We start from the raw sequence: 18,088 nt of genomic DNA on the forward strand, positions 1-18,088 counted from the left end.
CTTGGGGATCGGGCCGAGGAGCTGCATCTTGGGGGCGGGTCTCGGGCGTCAGTGTGGGATTGAGCGTCGACGACTCAGTTGAAGGTGTGGCGTCTACTATGTTTGCGATCTTGGGAGAGTCCAATTGGAGAAAACTTGACGAGATGTTTTGTGTCGGTGATTTGTGGGTGATGGCTTGACACTGTTCACTGCTCGTCGTTACTTATGCACAGCAGGGGAGCGCAGGGTTATACAGTTTCCGGTAAGTAGGCCTTGCTGGTGGCGTTCCGTGGGCCTCTTGGTTTGGCGGTTCTTATTAGCGAGTACGTATGTCCTGAGGAAAGCATTTGACGCCGTAGAAGAGCTCCGGTCAGCTATGTTGCGCAGGCAAGGTGCTAGGCAAGTCCGTGTCTTTTGGCCTTGCGTCGCTGCGAGATGACACTATCGCATTGATGGTTGTCCAGCCGAATCACACGACTACAGCGGTGACTATCTTGCCCAACTGTATATAAGCAAGAGTTATCACGCAATACTCAATGCCAGTAACATACATAGGCTGTATGTGTGGGATGAACACGATGCACATGTTCTTGAACAGGCCAGGAAAGGTACCCGTCGAGGAATCGAGCATATTATTGAGCCAATATAAACATTCCGGTGACTGCAGTGAGCCGTCTCATTCTCGTTCTCTCGGGTAGCCAGGATGTGGGCTTTACCTGCGGCTGTCAGTTGCCGTAACTTCGTAGTGTTCATCACTTGAGAACACGGCAGCGCAGAGTTGCAAAGACATGCCTGAGTCCGCAGTTCATAGTCGCGAACTTCTCCTCTGTCCAGCTCTGGATGCTTCAATCTGTTTAATCTGTTCCACCGCTGCTGGTCGGTTCGCTACTCTCTAGCTACACTGGCCGCCCTCTCAGACGCGGAGTGTGTATCGGCGTCACGCAGAGTCTTGCCAAAGTTCATCTTAACTGATGGTGATTCATCGGTGCTCATCTCTTTCCTATGTTAAAGTAACTTGAAGATTTTAGCTAGCTGATCAACCAAGGCGCATGCTCAGTTGCTCTCTAGTGATGTCGGCTCGTGGAGTGTCTCTGCGAGGGATCGCATTCGCTTGCTCTTGGATTTTAGTGCTATGTGAGTCGTATGAGCCAGAGTAATTTCACGAGTTCCTAAGCGTAGGTCCATGGCTTAGAAATGAGGCAACGTTTGTTGTCAGGAGCCACACAGGAGGCTTACGGAGGGTGGTTGCCCATGAGGAACGCCTTCCTCTCCAAGTACGATTAGCCTAGCCTAGCTTCTTCTTCTTCTTCTTCTTCTTCTTCTTCTTCTTCTTCTTCTTCACATTACACACAAATGAGCTGTCAGATTGCATCTCTGTGCTGTGAGCCCTGTGCCACTGTCTTTTTCCCCCCCATCGTTGCACGCAAGACCTCACGTCTGTGTTGTCAACAGCGACCGTGAAAAGATTAAAGCCGCAGTCGCAACCTGGGGCGTCGGGTTTGCAGAAGTACAGACTGCGGTCTTCCCATTTCGCAAACAACATTGAGCTTAAACAGTCGGTGTAGCATACCTGTGGTAAAACACTTTAGGAGAAACCCGATTGAGGTGAGGTGACTCACTCATGGGCACCCAAACGTGAAGTGAGATGCCCGACAACTCGATGAGATCTTCATAGTCACGAGAAGAGGACTGATCGTTTCCATGCTCCGACGGCTAATGGCCTTCAACGCGGGTGTGTGTTCGGTGATGGAGTATGAATAAGAGAAACAGGATACACACTCAAAGGCCATGCATAGGGTCCGCCAAACACACTCCGGAGTCCGGACAATCACAGACTCATCACAGGCTCTCACTGACTAGTGAGTGCGTCTCGCCGAATTAGGGAGCCAAGAGGCTCGTTACGGGATAGCGGCTTTGCGTTGGTTCCCGCGTGTTGAGCTGACGGGATGGAGGCTCCGTGACTTATTGGAGAGGAAATTCCGGGATGACGGAGGACCGCCCAGCTCACGAGCACATGACATGCGATGGCTTGCTGCAGATGTTCCGGAGACAAACGCACTGGTGCAGGCGATGGGGCATCCTAAGCTGCAGCGATAACTTAGTCAAGGGGGGCCCGGAGGGATGGAGTTGTTGACGCCGTCGTCGTTGGGCCGCCGGAGTTTCGGAGAGACGTTGTGAGAGTCGCGTGACGGATCAGGACCAGACCAGACAGTCAGCCGCCGCGCGCTTTGCTATATTACGATAGACTGGCTCGCCGCGCACTCCCGATGCAGAGTCCTGCGTCGCAACATTATGTCCTCTCCTTCAGCCTTGCCAACCTCTGTGATCCCAACAACTATCGACACACTGGAGTGACAACGTGCTCACAGCAGTACAGACACAGACTAGGCTCAGTCAGGTCCAACCAGGCACGCAGCCCCCCGACAGGCATCAGACATATCGACACTTCTCGAAGCTCCAGTTGTTCGGCGCTAGAAAAAAGCCCCAGCTGGTCACAAGGTCTCGTCGTCTCTGCGCTTTGTTGAGCTCCCCGTTGTCAGTGATTGGCCCAGGGGTTTCCTGGACGTGGGGTAACCAATAAGTCGCAGCAAGCAATCTTGGGACTTTGCTTTTTTGCGGGACCGGGTTAACATGCACCCTTGAGGCGCGCTGGAGCTCCTCCCCGCCAAAAATCCCTAGGCGCACATCGTGGGAGGGAACTTTTCCGCCCGGCTCTCCGTGTGTGTGCGCGCCCCTCCAACCAACATCTCTAACACCTGTCCTACTCCTTTCCATCTCCTTCTCCCGCCCCCCCGAGTCCGACGAACACGCCTGTCCGTCCTCTCGAGATCCTCGGCGCGGCGCCTCACCCTCCACCGATCCCTCGACCGTCCGCTCCAGCGGCCAACGTTGCCCACCATGCAAGCTCCGGTGCTGGTTATGAGTACGTCGTGGTGGTGTCCTCTCCCTCTCCCCCCACGCGCTGCCTGCCGAGCGCATAGCTCGGTATCCGCCCGCCCGCCGCCCCGGAAGCTGACGCGACCATCGCAGACACCCAGAGCGGTGAGAGGCAGACCGGAAGGAAAGCTCAGCTGTCCAACATTGCCGCCGCCAAGACGTGAGTCGCTGCCTGCCTGCCTGCCTGCCTGCCTGCCTGCCTCCCTGTAGGCGCCCCTGCGAGCTCCGCTAATCCCCGTCGCAAACGCAGCGTCGCCGACATCATTCGATCATGCCTGGGCCCCAAGGCCATGCTCAAGATGCTGCTCGACCCCATGGGCGGCATCGTCCTGACCAACGACGGCCACGCCATCCTCCGAGAGATCGAGGTCTCCCACCCCGCCGCCAAGAGCATGATTGAGCTCAGCCGGACGCAGGACGAGGAGGTTGGCGATGGAACCACGACCGTCATCATCCTGGGTATTTCTATCGCTCCCGAGTAATCCTGTTCCCCCAAGGCTGACCCGCGCACCCAACAGCTGGCGAGATTCTCGCCCAGGCTCTCCCCCAGCTCGAGCGCAACATCCACCCCGTCGTCATCATCTCAGCCTTCAAGCGCGCCCTCCAGGACGCCCTCGATATCATCGACGAAGTATCGCTCCCCATCGACATCAACGATGACAAGGCCATGAACCAGCTCATCTCCTCCTCCATCGGCACCAAGTTCGTCTCGCGGTGGATGGAGCAGATGTGCGACCTGGCCCTCAAGGCCGTCCGGACCGTCACCTGGGAGGCTGGCAACGGCAAGACCGAGGTCGACATCAAGCGATATGCCCGAATCGAAAAGGTCCCCGGCGGCGAGATTGAGGACAGCAAAGTTCTCGACGGCCTGATGCTCAACAAGGACATCACCCACCCCAAGATGCGACGACGCATCGAGAACCCTCGCATCGTCCTTTTGGACTGCCCCCTGGAATACAAGAAGGGAGAGTCGCAGACAAACATTGAGATCACAAAGGAGGAGGACTGGAACCGTATCCTGCAGATCGAGGAGGAGCAGGTCAAGATGATGTGCGAGGCCATCATCGCCGTCAAGCCTGACCTTGTCATTACCGAGAAGGGCGTGTCTGGTACGTCGCATGGACAAATCCAAAAGACTAATTGGTGGCTGACCACATGCCAGACCTGGCCCAACACTTCTTCATGAAGGCCAACATCACAGCGCTGCGCCGCGTGCGCAAGACGGACAACAACAGAATAGCCCGTGCCACCGGTGCCACCATCATCAACCGAGTAGAAGACCTTCAGGACTCCGACGTCGGCACCCGGTGCGGCCTGTTCGAGATCGAGAAGATTGGCGACGAGTACTTTACCTTCCTCACAAAGTGCAAGGACCCCAAGGCCTGCACCGTCCTCCTGCGCGGCCCGTCCAAGGACGTGCTCAACGAGATCGAGCGGAACCTCCAGGACGCCATGGGCGTGGCTCGCAACGTCATGTTCCACCCGCGACTGTCGCCCGGTGGTGGTGCCACAGAGATGGCCGTGTCCGTCAGGCTCGCTCAGAAGGCTAAGGGCATCGAGGGCGTGCAGCAGTGGCCGTACAAGGCGGTGGCCGACGCCATGGAGGTCATCCCGAGAACGCTGGTGCAGAACGCCGGCAAGAGCCCGGTGCGCGTGCTGACGGATCTGCGGGCCAAACAGGCCGAGGGCAAGAGCTCGTGGGGCGTCAACGGCGACACTGGCACCATTGTCGACATGAAGGAGTACGGTGTGTGGGAGCCGGAGGCTATTAAGCTGCAGAGCATCAAGACTGCCATCGAGGTGAGATTCCGAATCCCTGAAGCTATGTTGCTAAATGTCGGGCACTAACACTGAACCCCTTAGGCTGCGTGCCTGCTGCTAAGAGTGGACGACATCTGCAGCGCCAAGAAGGCGCAACAAGGCGGCGCGCCGGGTGTCGGTGGTGGTGATGATTAAAGGGATGTCACGAAGCCGAGTGGCGGGGGCTGTTGCGAAATGGGACGATGGTGGAAGACTAGCATGAGTGTTTGCTCTGGTCATACCCCCTGTACTACGACAAGCGGACGAGACGGAGAAGAGAGCTAGACCACGCGGAGGACCCAAAATAGACAAGACTAACTAGGGCTTCAGTACAAGCCACCTAACTCAACGTAGAGTGGAATGCGCCGGCATGTGATGTTATGGGTATCATTGTATCAAGGAACGCTCAATATCGAGAATATATGCTAGCTCGCAGCCATGTCCACATATAGCCATATGGTGTCAAAGCTCAGTCATCGTCGTGGATGATGAGGCCTGCTGGCTGCGTCGCGGCGTTGGGAGCTTGGTCCGCGCCGCCTCGCTCTGCTCTGTCGTTCTTGTCATGGCCCGCGTGCTGTCCGTCCGTCGCCGGGCCGGTCCCTCGAGCAGCGTCGAGGCCATTATTATTGCCGCCGCCGACCGTGCCGCCCTTGCCCTTCTTCCCCTTCCTGGCCTTCATCTTCTCCCTCTTCTCCCTATTCTTGCGCGTCCTCTCGTCATCCCTGCGATCCCTCTCCTTCTTGAGGCGCTCAAACTCCTCCTGGCCCTTTTCCCTGCGCAGCTCCTCGTCCATGACGCGGAGGCGCTCGTACTCGCGCCGGCGCGAGGCCTTGTAGACGTGGAACTCGCCTGAGCCGGCGCCGGCGCTGGAGCCCTGCACATGCGCGACCGTCTCCGGGGGCGCGGCGGCGCGGCCACCACCGGACTTGCCGCCTCCTCCTCCGGCGGCAGAGGTAGCAGAGGGCGGGACGCGCACGGGGCGGTCGGGGTGGGCGAAGAGGGCGTCGAGGGAGGCGGCTTGCGCGGAGAGCGGGCTGAGGGCGCGTTTCTTGGTTGGGCGGTGGGAGCGCGGATCGGCGGAGGTGGGGACGGATTCGGGGCCTTCGCCGGACATGATGGGCGGTAGTGGTGGTGGTGGTGGTGGTGATACTGATGATGATGCTGAGCGGGTGGGCGAGCGGGCGTGCGTGAGAGGTGGAGGGAGTCGCGTTGGCCCCCCGTCTGGCCGAGGTGGACTGATGCGCGAGGCGGCAGAAAGGCGCGGAGTTTCGGTGCGTCGAATGGCCGCGCGGACCTGAGATCAAGGTGGCGAATGTAATGAAACAAGGCGCCAAGGGTGAGGGCGGGTGTCGGTGGTATACGAGGACGCAGGATCCCAAGGCAGCCAGGGGGAGGGGACGAGGTTGAGATTGTTGGCGATGAGGTGGTGTGGGTGACAAGGCTGGGAGGGATGGAGGAAGAAAAAACCTGAGCGCTGCTTGGTCGTGTTTGTTGGAGCAACTGGCGGCTGTAGTGTAAGCTAGCGGGATCCCCCACACCACGGACACTGCGCATCTAGCCGCGCTGGAGGGAGGGGCTGAGGCCACCCCTCCCTCCCCTAAAAAGGTACTGCAGGTTGTTAGGTATAGTAGCTTGCCGCACCATGACAGCCTGGCACCGCCAGGATCGGATGGTATGCATCCGCCCATCCATCCACACGGTCGTCGTTGGCCGCAACGGGCCTTGCGAACCACGGACTGATCGCGCTTTTCAGCGACGCACGCCATCTACAACCGGGGCGGAGGCAGCCCAGCATCAGAGGAGTACCAGTCACGTGGGCGGTTCCATTGCGAAAAGAGGTGCACCTGACCAACTGCAAACTGCACTGGAGAAGCGCATGGCTCGCCTTAGGGCGCGCTGTCGCCACTGGAAGACCACCAAACGCAACCCGTTTTGTCAGCAGCCCCCGGCAATGCATTCAATGCCCGTGGCGCCCGGTAGTGCCGGTACCTACGTTGCGGTTTGCCCCGAAGACCCGATGCCCCAACCATCACGGGGCGGGCCCCCCAGGCGTTTCAGGCGCCCGCCCCGGCACGGCAACCCACTGCGACCCGCGCGGCGCCTTCCACGGCGGAGGGGTCCATCCTATCTTTCTTTCTTTCCATTGCCTGCGACTTCCATTCCCTCTCCCCGACCACATCTTCCATCTTCTGTGCTTTCAGATACCCGACATCTTTTGATCTTTCGCAACCCCCTCCGCTCCCCCCCAGTTACGCCCTCCCCCGACGGAAGTTGTCTCTCCGTCCGCTCCGTTTTCCAAAACCGCTGCCCCGCCACTGTCTTGTGTAGACTACATCGCCGTCCTCGAACAACCCCGTGTCGAACGCATACAGTCACCGCTCCCTCCCCGTTGGCGAACTTCACCACCTGGCCTACCGGCTCTGGGAGCATCGCAGCCCCAACGGCCTCGTCCATCGGCCATGACGAAGCCGCGGCTCATCATCCTGGTTCGCCACGCGCAGTCCGAAGGCAATAGTGAGCCTTCCCTAGACCCCCCTCGACCACGCGCGAAGACTCCAGCCAGACCAACTGACACATGTGCAGAGAACCGCGAGATCCACCAGTCGATACCTGACCACCGTGTCAAGCTCACGCCCGATGGCTGGAACCAGGCGCACGAAGCCGGCCGCCGCCTGCGCAACCTCCTCCGCCCCGACGACACCCTCCACTTCTTCACCTCGCCGTACCGCCGCACGCGGGAGACCACCGAGGGCATATTGTCCACGTTAACTTCAGACGAGCCCGGGCCCTCGCCCTTCCGCCGCGCCAACATCAAGGTCTACGAGGAACCCCGCCTGCGCGAACAGGACTTTGGCAACTTCCAGCCGTGCAGCGCCGAGATGGAGCGCATGTGGCAGGAGAGGGCCGACTACGGCCACTTCTTCTACCGTATCCCAAACGGCGAGAGTGCCGCTGACGCCTACGACCGTGTGAGCGGCTTCAACGAGTCTCTCTGGCGGCAGTTTGGCGAGGACGACTTTGCGAGCGTATGCGTATTAGGTGCGCCCCTGACCCCCCTCACTGGTCACGTAGCGAACGGGTAAGCTGACCAGGCTGCCCAAGTGACGCACGGCCTCATGTCGCGTGTCTTCCTCATGAAGTGGTACCACTTCACTGTTGAGTACTTTGAGGATCTGCGCAACGTTGATCACTGCGAGTTCCTCATCATGCGCAAGCAAGAAAACGGCAAGTACCTCCTTGAGACGAAGCTGCGCACCTGGTCCGAGCTTCGTCGCGAGCGTGCTCTCACCCTCGCAAAGGATGGGGCTGGCAGCGGCACCGTAAGCAGCAGCAACAGTAACAGCAACGGCAATGGCAACGGCGCGGCCAAGGACGAGACCAAGCTCGAGCGCAACAAGACCTTCGTGGTAACGCGGCGCTGGGGCGGCTGCCCAGACGGCTGCAACCACACGAGTCACTACAAGAAGAGGCACGATCTCGAGGCTTTGCGCCAGAAGGACATAGAGCACAGCGCTCAGGCCAGCAACGGCAGCAGCAGCAACAACGCGGGGCTGACGATTGCGAGCCGGAGGCAGCAGCACCGTCATCAGCAGCTCATCAGCTCCGACGACGGCGACGACGAGCAGAGCGACTACCGCCCCGCTCCCACTGTCGAGGTCATCGCCACCCTCACCCCCGACGCGCCTCTGTCCTCACCTGACGGCACGCCCTCCTTCATCACCGCCGAGGACCGCGTTCGCGCCCTCAAGTCCCCGCACCTGCACGTCGGGCGCGACTTTGGCGGCACGTACTCGGGCCACGCCTCTCTCGCTGGGAGCGATAGCGACGCCTCTGAAGACGAGGCCCAGGAGCAGCAACGGCACCGTCTCGCGGCCATCAACGCGCGTTTCCGGCCACCAGCCCCTAACGGCGCCGGCGCCGGCAACAGGAGCTGTGGGACCAGGGCGGACGGCCGGGCCGGGGGGGAGAACGGCTCGGACAAGGGTTCCCGCGTAGGCGAGTTTGTCAACCGCCTTGGGGACGCACCTGCAGGCACCGACGACGCGCGCCACCGCGCGGACGCACCCGGCCCTGCGTCCGCGCACGACTCTGGCATGGAGGACCTGGACCGTGCCGAGAAGGAAGACCGGAGCATCCGGGGCAGCGTCTACTGAAGACGGCGAGGACGAATGCGACGCGGCGGCGGCGGCGGCGGGGCACCCACCTTATGGGCGTTTTGAAAAGCGCATCAAGTGATGGAATGACTGGCTGGGCTGGGCTGGGCTGGCTGGCCCTCCTTTGCTGCACCGACCAAACGATTCGAGAACCATGTTGGACGGACCTTTTGGCAGCGGCGTATATGCTCGTGAACAACAAAACGAGCATAGCGCACAGTACATGACAGTACAGCATAGTACGGGAACGGAGAAACGGGACGGGAATATGATGACGGGCACAGCCCGGTATAGCAGCGGCGTTGGGTCGAACAGATTACGTAGACGCACGTAACCGATGTCCTTCGGACCATGGATCAAATAAAACAAAATGGTACAAAGTGAGCGTGACCTGTCTAGTCGACGAACTCCCTCAGTCGGGCGGACACCGATGTGAATCAAACCTGGCAGACGAGTGTCATTATTCACGTGCGTACGTACACACACAGACACGCGCGCGAAGGCGGGAGGGGCATCCGTCCATCCGTCGTCACAGCTAGGCACCACGAAATGCACACCGACAACCAAATGCAGCAGCAGCAGCAGCAGCCCCATGCTCATTCATCATTGCATCCGTCCCTGCAGCTCTCCTCCTTTGCCTTTCCCGGCCCGTTCCCGCTGAGGGGGGTTGGGCGTAGCGTGTTGTTTGTTGTCGTTTACCTCGACTCTATCTATACATGACCCAAAAAAGAGGAGGAGTAAAAATAAAAAATTTGATGAGAACCTTCCCAGTGGTTTCTCCCTCCATCCCCCGCTCCCCTTGTGGCCCGTTGCCGTCCATCCGGCCATCTACTCCCCTCCCTCCCATCATCCAGCAAGCGGAAGGGTAGCTTCGCCGCGGGGACAGACAAGTTAAGGTAAACGGACAGGCAGACAGCGGCTCCAATGAGCCGCGTCAGGTGCGTCCGTCGTCTCTGTTCCCCCTTGCCACCGGTGTGTGCCCGGCCCCTCGGCCCTCTTCCATCGCTCAAACCTCCCGCGGCGCAATGCACAATGAGAAGAGGGGCAAAACGAGAAGAAGAAGAAAAAGAAGAACGGTAGACAGGAGGAAGAGCAAGATCCAGTCGACCCTCCTCCCTGCCTGGGAAACAATCATTGATCAGAAAAGGCAAGAAGCGCAGAACAAACCCCCACGCCTTGAGGCTAAACGCATGGCAGGAACGGGAGAGCATTCCATCGCGGAGAAGAAGAACAGTAAAGCGTTCAAGGTTGAATAGCACAAAGCCAAAATCTGTAAACCCCCGTGTCTCCGTGCTGTATGCAGGTGTAAACGAGACTTCGCTTTCCGCCATTCCTAGGCTTAGCTAGCTTCCAGCTGAATGTCACAAGCCGTTGCCACCAGGCAGATAGGCGCTGGAAGAGCCGAACAGGTATTAATAGTTTGTATAGCCGCCTTCTGGCCAGTGTTGTCTACTCTGCGCAGTAAGAAGGCGGCGGAACTGAAGGATGCTGAGGCGTCGACTCGCCCCTCCCCCTTTAGAAAAACTTGGCCATGGCTCTGCTCAAGTCAATAAAGTCGACTGGTTTCGTGACATAGTCGCTGAAACCGGCGCCTATGCATTTGTCCTGCACGTCAGACATGACATTTGCAGACAAGGCAATGATAGGGATCTTTGGCAACTGGCTCGCCTCTTCCCATTGCCTTATCTCACGGCACGCCTGGTACCCATCTTTGCGCGGCATGTGTAGGTCACACTGGTCGTCTGCGTTAGCCTTGCGCCCAAACAAACAACTTAAAGACGAGGTGCTCCCTACCAAGATCAAGGAGTAGTGGTTGTGGGGCATCGACAGGACCTTGTCGGTACACTCGACGCCGTCCACGGCAACGTCGACGTCCACGCCGATCTTCTTCAGGTACTTGATCAAGACCTTCTGGTTGACCGGGTTGTCCTCGACCAGCAAGACTCTGTATCCCTTGTTGCCCATGCGCCGTTCGATCTCTTGATAACTGGCCTTCTGGTTCTCCACCATCTGTTGCGCAGTAGACCGATTCCGATCCGTACTGAGGTCCCGTACTTTATCCGGATCAAATATGACCGCAAAGCGCGACGGCTTGACCGGCTTGTAGATAAAGGTTACCGAATTGTCCGTGAAGAGACGCTGATGCGGCGTGTCTGCGGCTTGCCTCAGCACAGCCTGGCGCTGCACAGAGTCGGAGAGGATGACGATGGTGGTCCTGTCGAGTTTCTGAGACTTGATGATCTGCTCCATCACGTTGATGATGGTCTCCGCCAACGGGAGGTTCAGCACAATGTGAGTAAACTTGATGGGGTCGTCACCGCCGATGAACTGCTGCGCCTCGTCGACCGTCCCCAACGCCGTGATCTGATGCGGCACGTCTTTGGGAAGTGTCATCTCAATGTGCTGCGTCGTTGCCTCCCGGCTGTGATACTGCGGGCAGATGATGAGTATGGAATACATGGGTGGTCTGAGATCAGGCGAGGGTTGCAGGGTGCTGTCAGGAGTCGCGGTGCGACCTGGCGACCCCTTGTCGAAACGCATCTCGAGTTGCATCTGAGAGAGATCTTGCCCACTGGCCTTGGCTGCCTCGCTGAATCGGGCCAACCCCGTGCTTGCTGTCGTGATGGATGAGGCGTCCGTGACGTGTGTCCGGCCCGAGTAGACAGACGCACCGGAACTACCGGCGGAAGTCGCACCCACGGCCGACGGCTCGATCTCGGCGGCGCCATGCGGCTTTCCTGTACCGCTCTGCACTTGTTGAACTGATGGAGCCTGCTTCTTTGATCGAGCCACGCTTTCTGACGAGCCTTGTCGGCTTGCGGTGGAACTGCTCGGCATCTGGTCGGGGTGGTCTTCGGACGTGGGGAGCGCAAACTTGGCTGTGAACGTGAACGTGGATCCTTTACCCAGCTCTGCACTCCCCTCCATCTTGCCACCGTGGAGTTCAACAAGCTGCCGAGAGATGACAAGACCAAGCCCGCTGCCGCCATGCTGTCGTGTGCTGCTGCCATCTATTTGGCTGAACGGCTTGAAAATCAGCTCTGCCTCTTCCTTGGAAAACCCGCGTCCGGTGTCGGTGATGGCAAACTGAAGCATAATCTCGTTCTCGCCATGTTTGGCAGAGCCCCCGGTGCACACCCGGCATCGACTAAACACCTCGCCTTCTGTAGTGAACTTGATGGCGTTGCCAATGACGTTGAGCAACACCTGCCGGATGCGGACCTTATCTCCCTTGACCCACGCGGGCACGTCCGCGTCCACGAGATAGTTGAGCTCGAGACGCTTCGCAATTGCCATGGTAGACACAAGTTCGTTGACATCCTCAATCAGAGACCGCGTATGGAACCACTCAAACTTGAGCTTCATCATCCCGGCATCGACTTTGGAGAGGTCCAAGATGTCGTTGATGATCATGATCAGACTGTTTGCGCTGGTTTGAATGGTGTTGGTGTAGTCGCGTTGTTCCTCATCCAACGTTGTGTCCTGAAGGAAGCTTACCATTCCCGAGATGCCGATGAGTGGGGTCCTGATCTCATGGGACATGTTGCTCAGGAACCTAGCTTTGGATTCCATTGCCACCTTGAGTTTCGTCTCGAGGATCTTGTGGTCATTGATATCGGTGGCAGAGCCAAAGTATGAACTGGCACCGCGGCCGAAGTCGATGGTATCGATTTCCACGCAGCGAATGAGGTGCCAGCGGTACTCCCCCGTCTTCGAGCGCAATCGAACCTCGGTTGTGTACGAGAGCCTGCCGCTCGTGTCGGTTGTGACCTTGATGATGCCCCTCCTTGCCAACTCGGTCAGGTCGGCAGGCGATATGAGCCCGTGGGAGTAATGCGAGGCAGACCTGTCGGCCGACTTTTGATCGGAGACTTGACTTGATGTAGAAGAGGAGCTCGAAGACCCGGGATTGTGAGCAGGCTTGCCTTTTCCAGGCTCGGGAGCTCCCCCTTCTTTGGACTCCTTCCGGCGACCCTCCTTCGGGAGTCGACAGCGAGCCAGGTCCTCTGGATGAACGTGGTCCATGAAGCCCAAGTTCATCGCATCGTCGAAGCTCTGGCCCGTGTACGAAAGCCACTGCTCGTTGGCAAAGGTAATGCCTTCATCTTCAGTGGCGGTGAAGATGATTTGAGGGATAAGGTTAGCCAGCAGGCGATGTTTCGCCTCCGATGCCTCAATCTCCTCTTGCCGAGCCGCCCTCAGCTCGGCAATGTGCTGATCATGGATATCCATGTACGAGCCGAGGAACTGCATGATGACGCCCCTCTTGTCTTTGGATGCCACAGCCCTTGCGTAGAACCACCGGTACACGCCATCGAATCGCTTGATGCGTACCGTCCTTGAGAACTGCTCTCCCGTCCTGAGCGAGTGGCCCCAAGCCTTCAGGTACCCTTCGCGATCATCGGCATGGATGCTGCCCCAGGGGTCGGCGGACAAGTCTGCGACTGTCTGGCCGCGGTATGAGAGAAAGCGGCTATTCACCCAGACGGTCTCTCCGGTTTGCGGTAGGGACACAAAGACATGAGCCGGTAACGAGTCCAGTATTAGACCCTTGAGCCTGTCGGAAGGCGGCGGCATGTCCACTCCCAGTGCCGTAAGAGAGCCACTGCGCGGCGGCGCCGATGGGGTCTGCGGCATCTGACGGTTGAGGTTAGAGCTAGGTGGGAGGGACTGGAAGGTAGAGGCAAAGTCTGCGCCATAGCTGTGCAGAACAGTATGGCCGTGTGAGGGGTGTGCCGGTTCGCCTTTTGCCGATTGGCCGAGTTTGTCGGCACCTTTGGCCGCTGCGTGATCGTTCAGGGATTCCGCCGCCGACACGAAGCTATTCCTAGTGGCGTGTTGACTCCTTGCCTGGCCCAACACTTCCTCGACCTCTAGCGTGGTCTTTTCGACGGGGCGGTCCACGTTCGACTTGGAAGCCAGGAAGAAGGGTTGTCTCTTTTCCCCAGGCGAGCTGTCCTTGGATCCCGTCCGCGAGATCTGGGCCCCTTGACCCCAGGTATCCTGTCTCGCAGAAGAGGGCCTTTGCTTGCTGCTGAAGTAGCTCTCGGCCCCCGGGACAATGGCTGCAGGGCTGCCGGCGGGCTGTCTCTTGTCAACGAGGAAGTTGAGGCTTCCCTGCTCCCAGCCAGGAGTCCCGAGCGGAGAGGCCGTGGCGCTCTTGGACACTCCAGAGTAATCGCTTGGGCTCGTTATGCTGCCGCCGAGAGACTGCTGCAGCGCGACGTCGCCAGGCGCCAAGTAAGGAGCGTTGTTGACATGCCGCGGGAATGGCGTCACGGCACCGAAGCCCGCTGTCGCTGGCCTACGGCGTTGAATTCCCGCCAACTCGGTTTCCAGATTCGTGTAATGGCGGCATATGGAGAAGGACGTAGCCATATGCGGAGCAAGGTGTTCTAAAGATTGCCGTAGATTGGACGGATACGGTATGATGGGGCTGAGTATAGACAAGATAGCGATGGGGGCGTGCTTGTCCTTTCGCAAATGATCAGGGGTCAGGCGCTCCGACTCGGGCGGCTCGTTCCGATCAGCAGACACGCCCTCCCTGTTGCGAGTGTGGGATCGCTGTTCCATTGCCGTGGCATCGAGCTTGAACGGCCGAGTGGGTCGAGAGAGCAGCACATGGGTGAGGGGTATATGCAGTACGGTCAACGAATTGTCGATTCCGATAGCTTCTGGAGGCCGCATGCCCGAGTACGAAGTTGGGGCCGAGCCGGGATTGAAGGAGTCTTCGTCCACCATGGCGTCGGTGAAGAAAGGATTCTCCTTCGGGTCAGCACGCACGGCGGGAGACGGGGCGGGTGATTGTGACCAGGGAGACGGCGGAGCTTGTTCATATTCCTCGTACCGCGGCGTGGGGGGCCGTGGTTCGCGGTCATCTAAGCACGATGCGATCGTGGCGGCGTTTTCTGCAGAGCTACTCTTGGCTCGCGAGGGCCCCGAGAACATGGAAGAGAGCTTCGATGTGGACTCGGATCGCTGTCTTCTAGGCCGCTTTGTCGAGTCAGCCGAGCTGGTCTTCGATCCCTGCTGCGCATCCGTTGCTTGCTCCTGGCCCGTAGGGTTGGTGGGCGGGAGGTAAGGATAGCTCCTCGTCAGCGCAACAGGCCGCCCGCGTTGGAGGACCCTCATCACACCGGCGTGGTCAATAAGGGGGTCCGCCTCATAATCCAAAGCCTGCAGGACAGGCAAGACCCGGCCCTGGCCTTCATACCGAGCCGCAAACGGCGTTTCCCAACTAGGGACTTGCTGGGCTTCGTCCGAAGCATCGTGCTGGTCCAGAGCATCCTTATTGAGCTTAACAAAGCCCCCGCTGACCCGACTTGGCTGGCGAACTGAGGGAAGATGTGTCTTGCTCCGTGTCAGCTGAGCGGGCCTTCGCATGGTGCTTGGTGTCGTGTCCTGCGATCTTTGTTTGCTATCCTCGTAGCTCGTGTATGAGTGTCGACTGGGCAAGCCAGGTCGAGCTGGCGTGGCCGGCTCAACCATGGCGTTCAAGGGAGGCAGGTTGTCGGACGAAGCGTCACGCTCGCTGCTTGCCATGGCGCTGCTTCCTTTGGCCATGTAGCCCATGCTTAGCTCGTCTTCGTAGTGTTCATTGTATGTCGCCTTCTGGCCCCAGGGGACGTTCTCGATGTCGGTGGTGTCCGCCGGAACAGCCAACGTGACGCGCTCAGCCTTGTATACATCTCGCATGATCTGAACAACTGTATTCCACCATGCGTCCAGGCCGGGCTCTGCGCTGAGCATCAGCGACAAGTCGTACAGATTGGGGGCGGGAAAGTCGAAGCTGTCCATTGGTGGGGAGGCGCCAGAGGGGTTGAATGTGTAGTTGGAGGCAGGTGTCGAGTTCTCGGAAAGCACCCTGTCCAACACGCCACGCTGCTCCGGGCCGAGCGAGTTGGGGAGCCTAGAGCCGGGAAGCGGTGACGCCAATGACTTTTGGAGAAAGAGAGGGCCGGTGTTGGGGGCTCCCATGCGCGGGAACGGATATGACGGTGTGCCCGCGGCGATTCCTGGCGTCACGCCGCCTCGAACCGTGTTCCCAGACTCGGTCGATGCATTGGTCGGCATAGCCAGATGAAACGATGAATTTGACACCGCCTCCTCCAATATGGGCGACACACGGGGTTTGTCGGCCTGCGTCAAGGAAACTCCCCTAGCCGACATCTCACGGAACTCCAAATCGCACGCAAGCTTCTCCCGGTATTCGTTTAGCTGCTGTTGTGATGCGGTCGAACGGGACGAGCCGGCAGGAGCATCAACACTGGCGACGGCCGGCCCCTTGGCCCTGGCGGGCGGAGTACCGAGGCTGCTTTCGTCGGGGCCGGCTCCAGCAGTCTGGACTGGAAATGGCGAGCCTGCGACATCGCTCGGCGTGGGCAAAGGATAGCTGGAGCGGCGTGGTGCCATGCTGCTGCACGCATCCCCGGGCACCCTTGCTGATGACGGTGATGCTGCTGGTGGTACAGAGCTCAGCGTTGCATGTCCATATCTCGCAGGGCGACTCTGTTCGGTTGCACTCGGCGGCGGATACGACTGGCGGCGTCGGTGGACGCGTCGTGGGCGGATTCGGTACGTCGGCTGCTGTCGAGGTTCCGGGCGCGTCTCGAGGTGTTGGCAAAGGCGATTTCCTTTTGTCGACTGCCAAAGCTGCTAATCCTAGCATGCGACAGCCAAGAGGGCTAGCGGTTCAAGTCGTCAAGGCGAGCAGGCAAGTGCGCAAGCAGGCGGGTGAGCAGGCCAGAGTGTCGCATGCGCAGGACAGGCCAAGGGCATGAGGTAAGCGAGCCAAGGACGCAACGACCGACGTGCGGTGCCCCGTGCTGGTACCGGCCCGCACGGGATCGAGGAGGTCGAGGAAAAAGCGCCGGCACCTAGAAAGGGAGAGAATATGGCGGCAGTGCCGAGGGAGGGAGGGGGCAACGACGTGGTCCCGTCAAGAAGGCGGCAATCGAGCCTAGTTGGCCGAATAGGGAGATGCAGCCACGCTCAGGAGCTGTGACGGATGAGATGCTGCTCCTGCTCCTGGTGAGCGAATCAGCGAGTCGAGTCGTTTCGGAAGATGCGAGGTGGTGAGTTGGGTCGTCGGCGCTCTGCTGCGAGGCAGAGTCGTCACGAGGTTGGACGGGGAGGATGGAGGATGACGCGGGCGAATAGTAGATGGGGGTGAGAAGAAGAGACGGTGGGCCGTCGGTCAAGGTGAGAGAGGGTGTGACGTGACGGGCTGGCGAGAAAATGGCGCCCGAAATGGAGTAACGGAGTACCTGCACAAGGGCAGCAGCAGCACTGTTTGTCTGTCTGTCTGTCTGTGCCTTTTGCTTTGGTACCTGCCCGTGTCAAGCGGTAACCTTATGAAGGTGGGAAGGAAGGCGGACGACAACGGCACGCGCCTTTCCGGGGGAGGGCGCCGCGAAACAGCAGCTTAGTACATACAGTACAGTACAGTACAGTACCACGTACGAGGTAGAGTTGAGGCGACAAGTCTGACTGACTGAGTGACGGTCCGTCGTCGTCGGGCAGGCCCAGCCGGCTCTTTGGAAGACCTGGTCACGCACGTACAGCAGGTACGTACGGTACGTACGTAGCGGGTGGACGGATCCAGGTGGGTATGGTCCCGTCCGTCGTGACGAGACGACGGAGGAGGCCAGGCTCTGGGACGCGCAGACAGACACACGGATGGGGGGTTGGAGAAACTGGGCGGCGGAGACGGCGCGCCGCAAAAGACGTGGACTGTGGACGGACAAACGACGGATTGCTTCGACTGTCGTTTGAGGGCAGTCGGACGGGATGGCAAAGCTAGGTGGCGCCTCCCCCCCCAAAACCAATCCAATCCAAGCCAATGGTGCGCGGCCACTGGCTGGCGGCGCTGGCAATGGGCGCTAGGGCCGACAAGGGTGGGGCCCGGGAGACTATGACGTAGGCGACAGGCCCTTCAGACAAACCGGGACCGCCTGTCCGGGGGTGCAGGGGGTGGGGAGGGGTCTCTGCCTCCTGCAGCCCAGCAGCGGACGGGCAGCCCTGATGAAGCAGCCCGCCCAGCGCTGGAGCGCGTCCATGCCTGTGCGGTACCTGGAGGGCTTGAGGTGCCGTGCGGTGCCGTGCAGTGCAGTGCAGCGCAGCGCAGCTCCATCCCTCCCCAACCCGGGGTATTTCGCCCAGTGGAAGCCAGCACAGGACACACACAGGCACCCGACGTCAGCATGCGAGCCCTCGCG

The 18,088-nt window shown here is 59.5% G+C and overlaps 4 protein-coding genes across 4 annotated transcripts; 2 read left to right on the forward strand and 2 right to left on the reverse strand.

Moving 5' to 3' along the window:
- The first annotated feature begins 2,664 nt into the window (after positions 1-2,664).
- CCT3 (T-complex protein 1 subunit gamma) lies at positions 2,665-5,153 on the forward strand. Its single transcript, XM_047987465.1, has 6 exons — positions 2,665-2,902; positions 3,010-3,076; positions 3,167-3,375; positions 3,435-4,025; positions 4,079-4,716; positions 4,780-5,153. The coding sequence occupies exons 1-6, from the start codon at positions 2,878-2,880 to the stop codon at positions 4,870-4,872; spliced, it is 1,623 nt and encodes a 540-aa protein (XP_047843450.1). The 5' UTR covers positions 2,665-2,877; the 3' UTR covers positions 4,873-5,153.
- A 32-nt stretch (positions 5,154-5,185) lies between these two features.
- On the reverse strand, positions 5,186-5,830 carry JDV02_006112 (uncharacterized protein; the record flags this gene model as incomplete). Its single annotated transcript, XM_047987466.1, has 1 exon — positions 5,186-5,830. One exon carries the CDS (start codon positions 5,828-5,830, stop codon positions 5,186-5,188), a length of 645 nt encoding a protein of 214 aa, XP_047843451.1.
- Positions 5,831-6,865: 1,035 nt separating this feature from the next.
- On the forward strand, positions 6,866-9,259 carry JDV02_006113 (uncharacterized protein). Its single transcript, XM_047987467.1, has 3 exons — positions 6,866-7,230; positions 7,300-7,755; positions 7,819-9,259. The coding sequence occupies exons 1-3, from the start codon at positions 7,176-7,178 to the stop codon at positions 8,868-8,870; spliced, it is 1,563 nt and encodes a 520-aa protein (XP_047843452.1). The 5' UTR covers positions 6,866-7,175; the 3' UTR covers positions 8,871-9,259.
- An 86-nt stretch (positions 9,260-9,345) lies between these two features.
- Positions 9,346-17,651, reverse strand: JDV02_006114 (uncharacterized protein). The gene is made up of 2 exons (XM_047987468.1): positions 10,665-17,651; positions 9,346-10,604 (listed from the first exon to the last, which is right to left on the reverse strand). The coding sequence occupies exons 1-2, from the start codon at positions 16,281-16,283 to the stop codon at positions 10,386-10,388; spliced, it is 5,838 nt and encodes a 1,945-aa protein (XP_047843453.1). The 5' UTR covers positions 16,284-17,651; the 3' UTR covers positions 9,346-10,385.
- Positions 17,652-18,088: the final 437 nt, after the last annotated feature.

This window comes from Purpureocillium takamizusanense, chromosome 5, assembly GCF_022605165.1.
Source record: "Purpureocillium takamizusanense chromosome 5, complete sequence".
NCBI lineage: Eukaryota > Fungi > Ascomycota > Sordariomycetes > Hypocreales > Ophiocordycipitaceae > Purpureocillium > Purpureocillium takamizusanense.

Bases quoted from the DNA above. Each gene is read 5' to 3' on its own strand.
- JDV02_006113 (XM_047987467.1), top strand. From the start codon at position 7,176: ATGACGAAGCCGCGGCTCATCATCCTGGTTCGCCACGCGCAGTCCGAA. The intron at 7,231-7,299 runs GTGAGCCTTCCC...ACACATGTGCAG, and splicing joins CGCGCAGTCCGAAGGCAATA to AGAACCGCGAGATCCACCAG. The intron at 7,756-7,818 runs GTGCGCCCCTGA...AGGCTGCCCAAG, and splicing joins TGCGAGCGTATGCGTATTAG to TGACGCACGGCCTCATGTCG.
- CCT3 (XM_047987465.1), top strand. From the start codon at position 2,878: ATGCAAGCTCCGGTGCTGGTTATGA. The intron at 3,077-3,166 runs GTGAGTCGCTGC...TCGCAAACGCAG, and splicing joins AACATTGCCGCCGCCAAGAC to CGTCGCCGACATCATTCGAT. The intron at 4,026-4,078 runs GTACGTCGCATG...ACCACATGCCAG, and splicing joins TACCGAGAAGGGCGTGTCTG to ACCTGGCCCAACACTTCTTC.
- JDV02_006114 (XM_047987468.1), bottom strand. From the start codon at position 16,283: ATGGCACCACGCCGCTCCAGCTATCCTTTGCCCACGCCGAGCGATGTC. The intron at 10,605-10,664 runs GTAGGGAGCACC...GCAGACGACCAG, and splicing joins ACCACTACTCCTTGATCTTG to TGTGACCTACACATGCCGCG.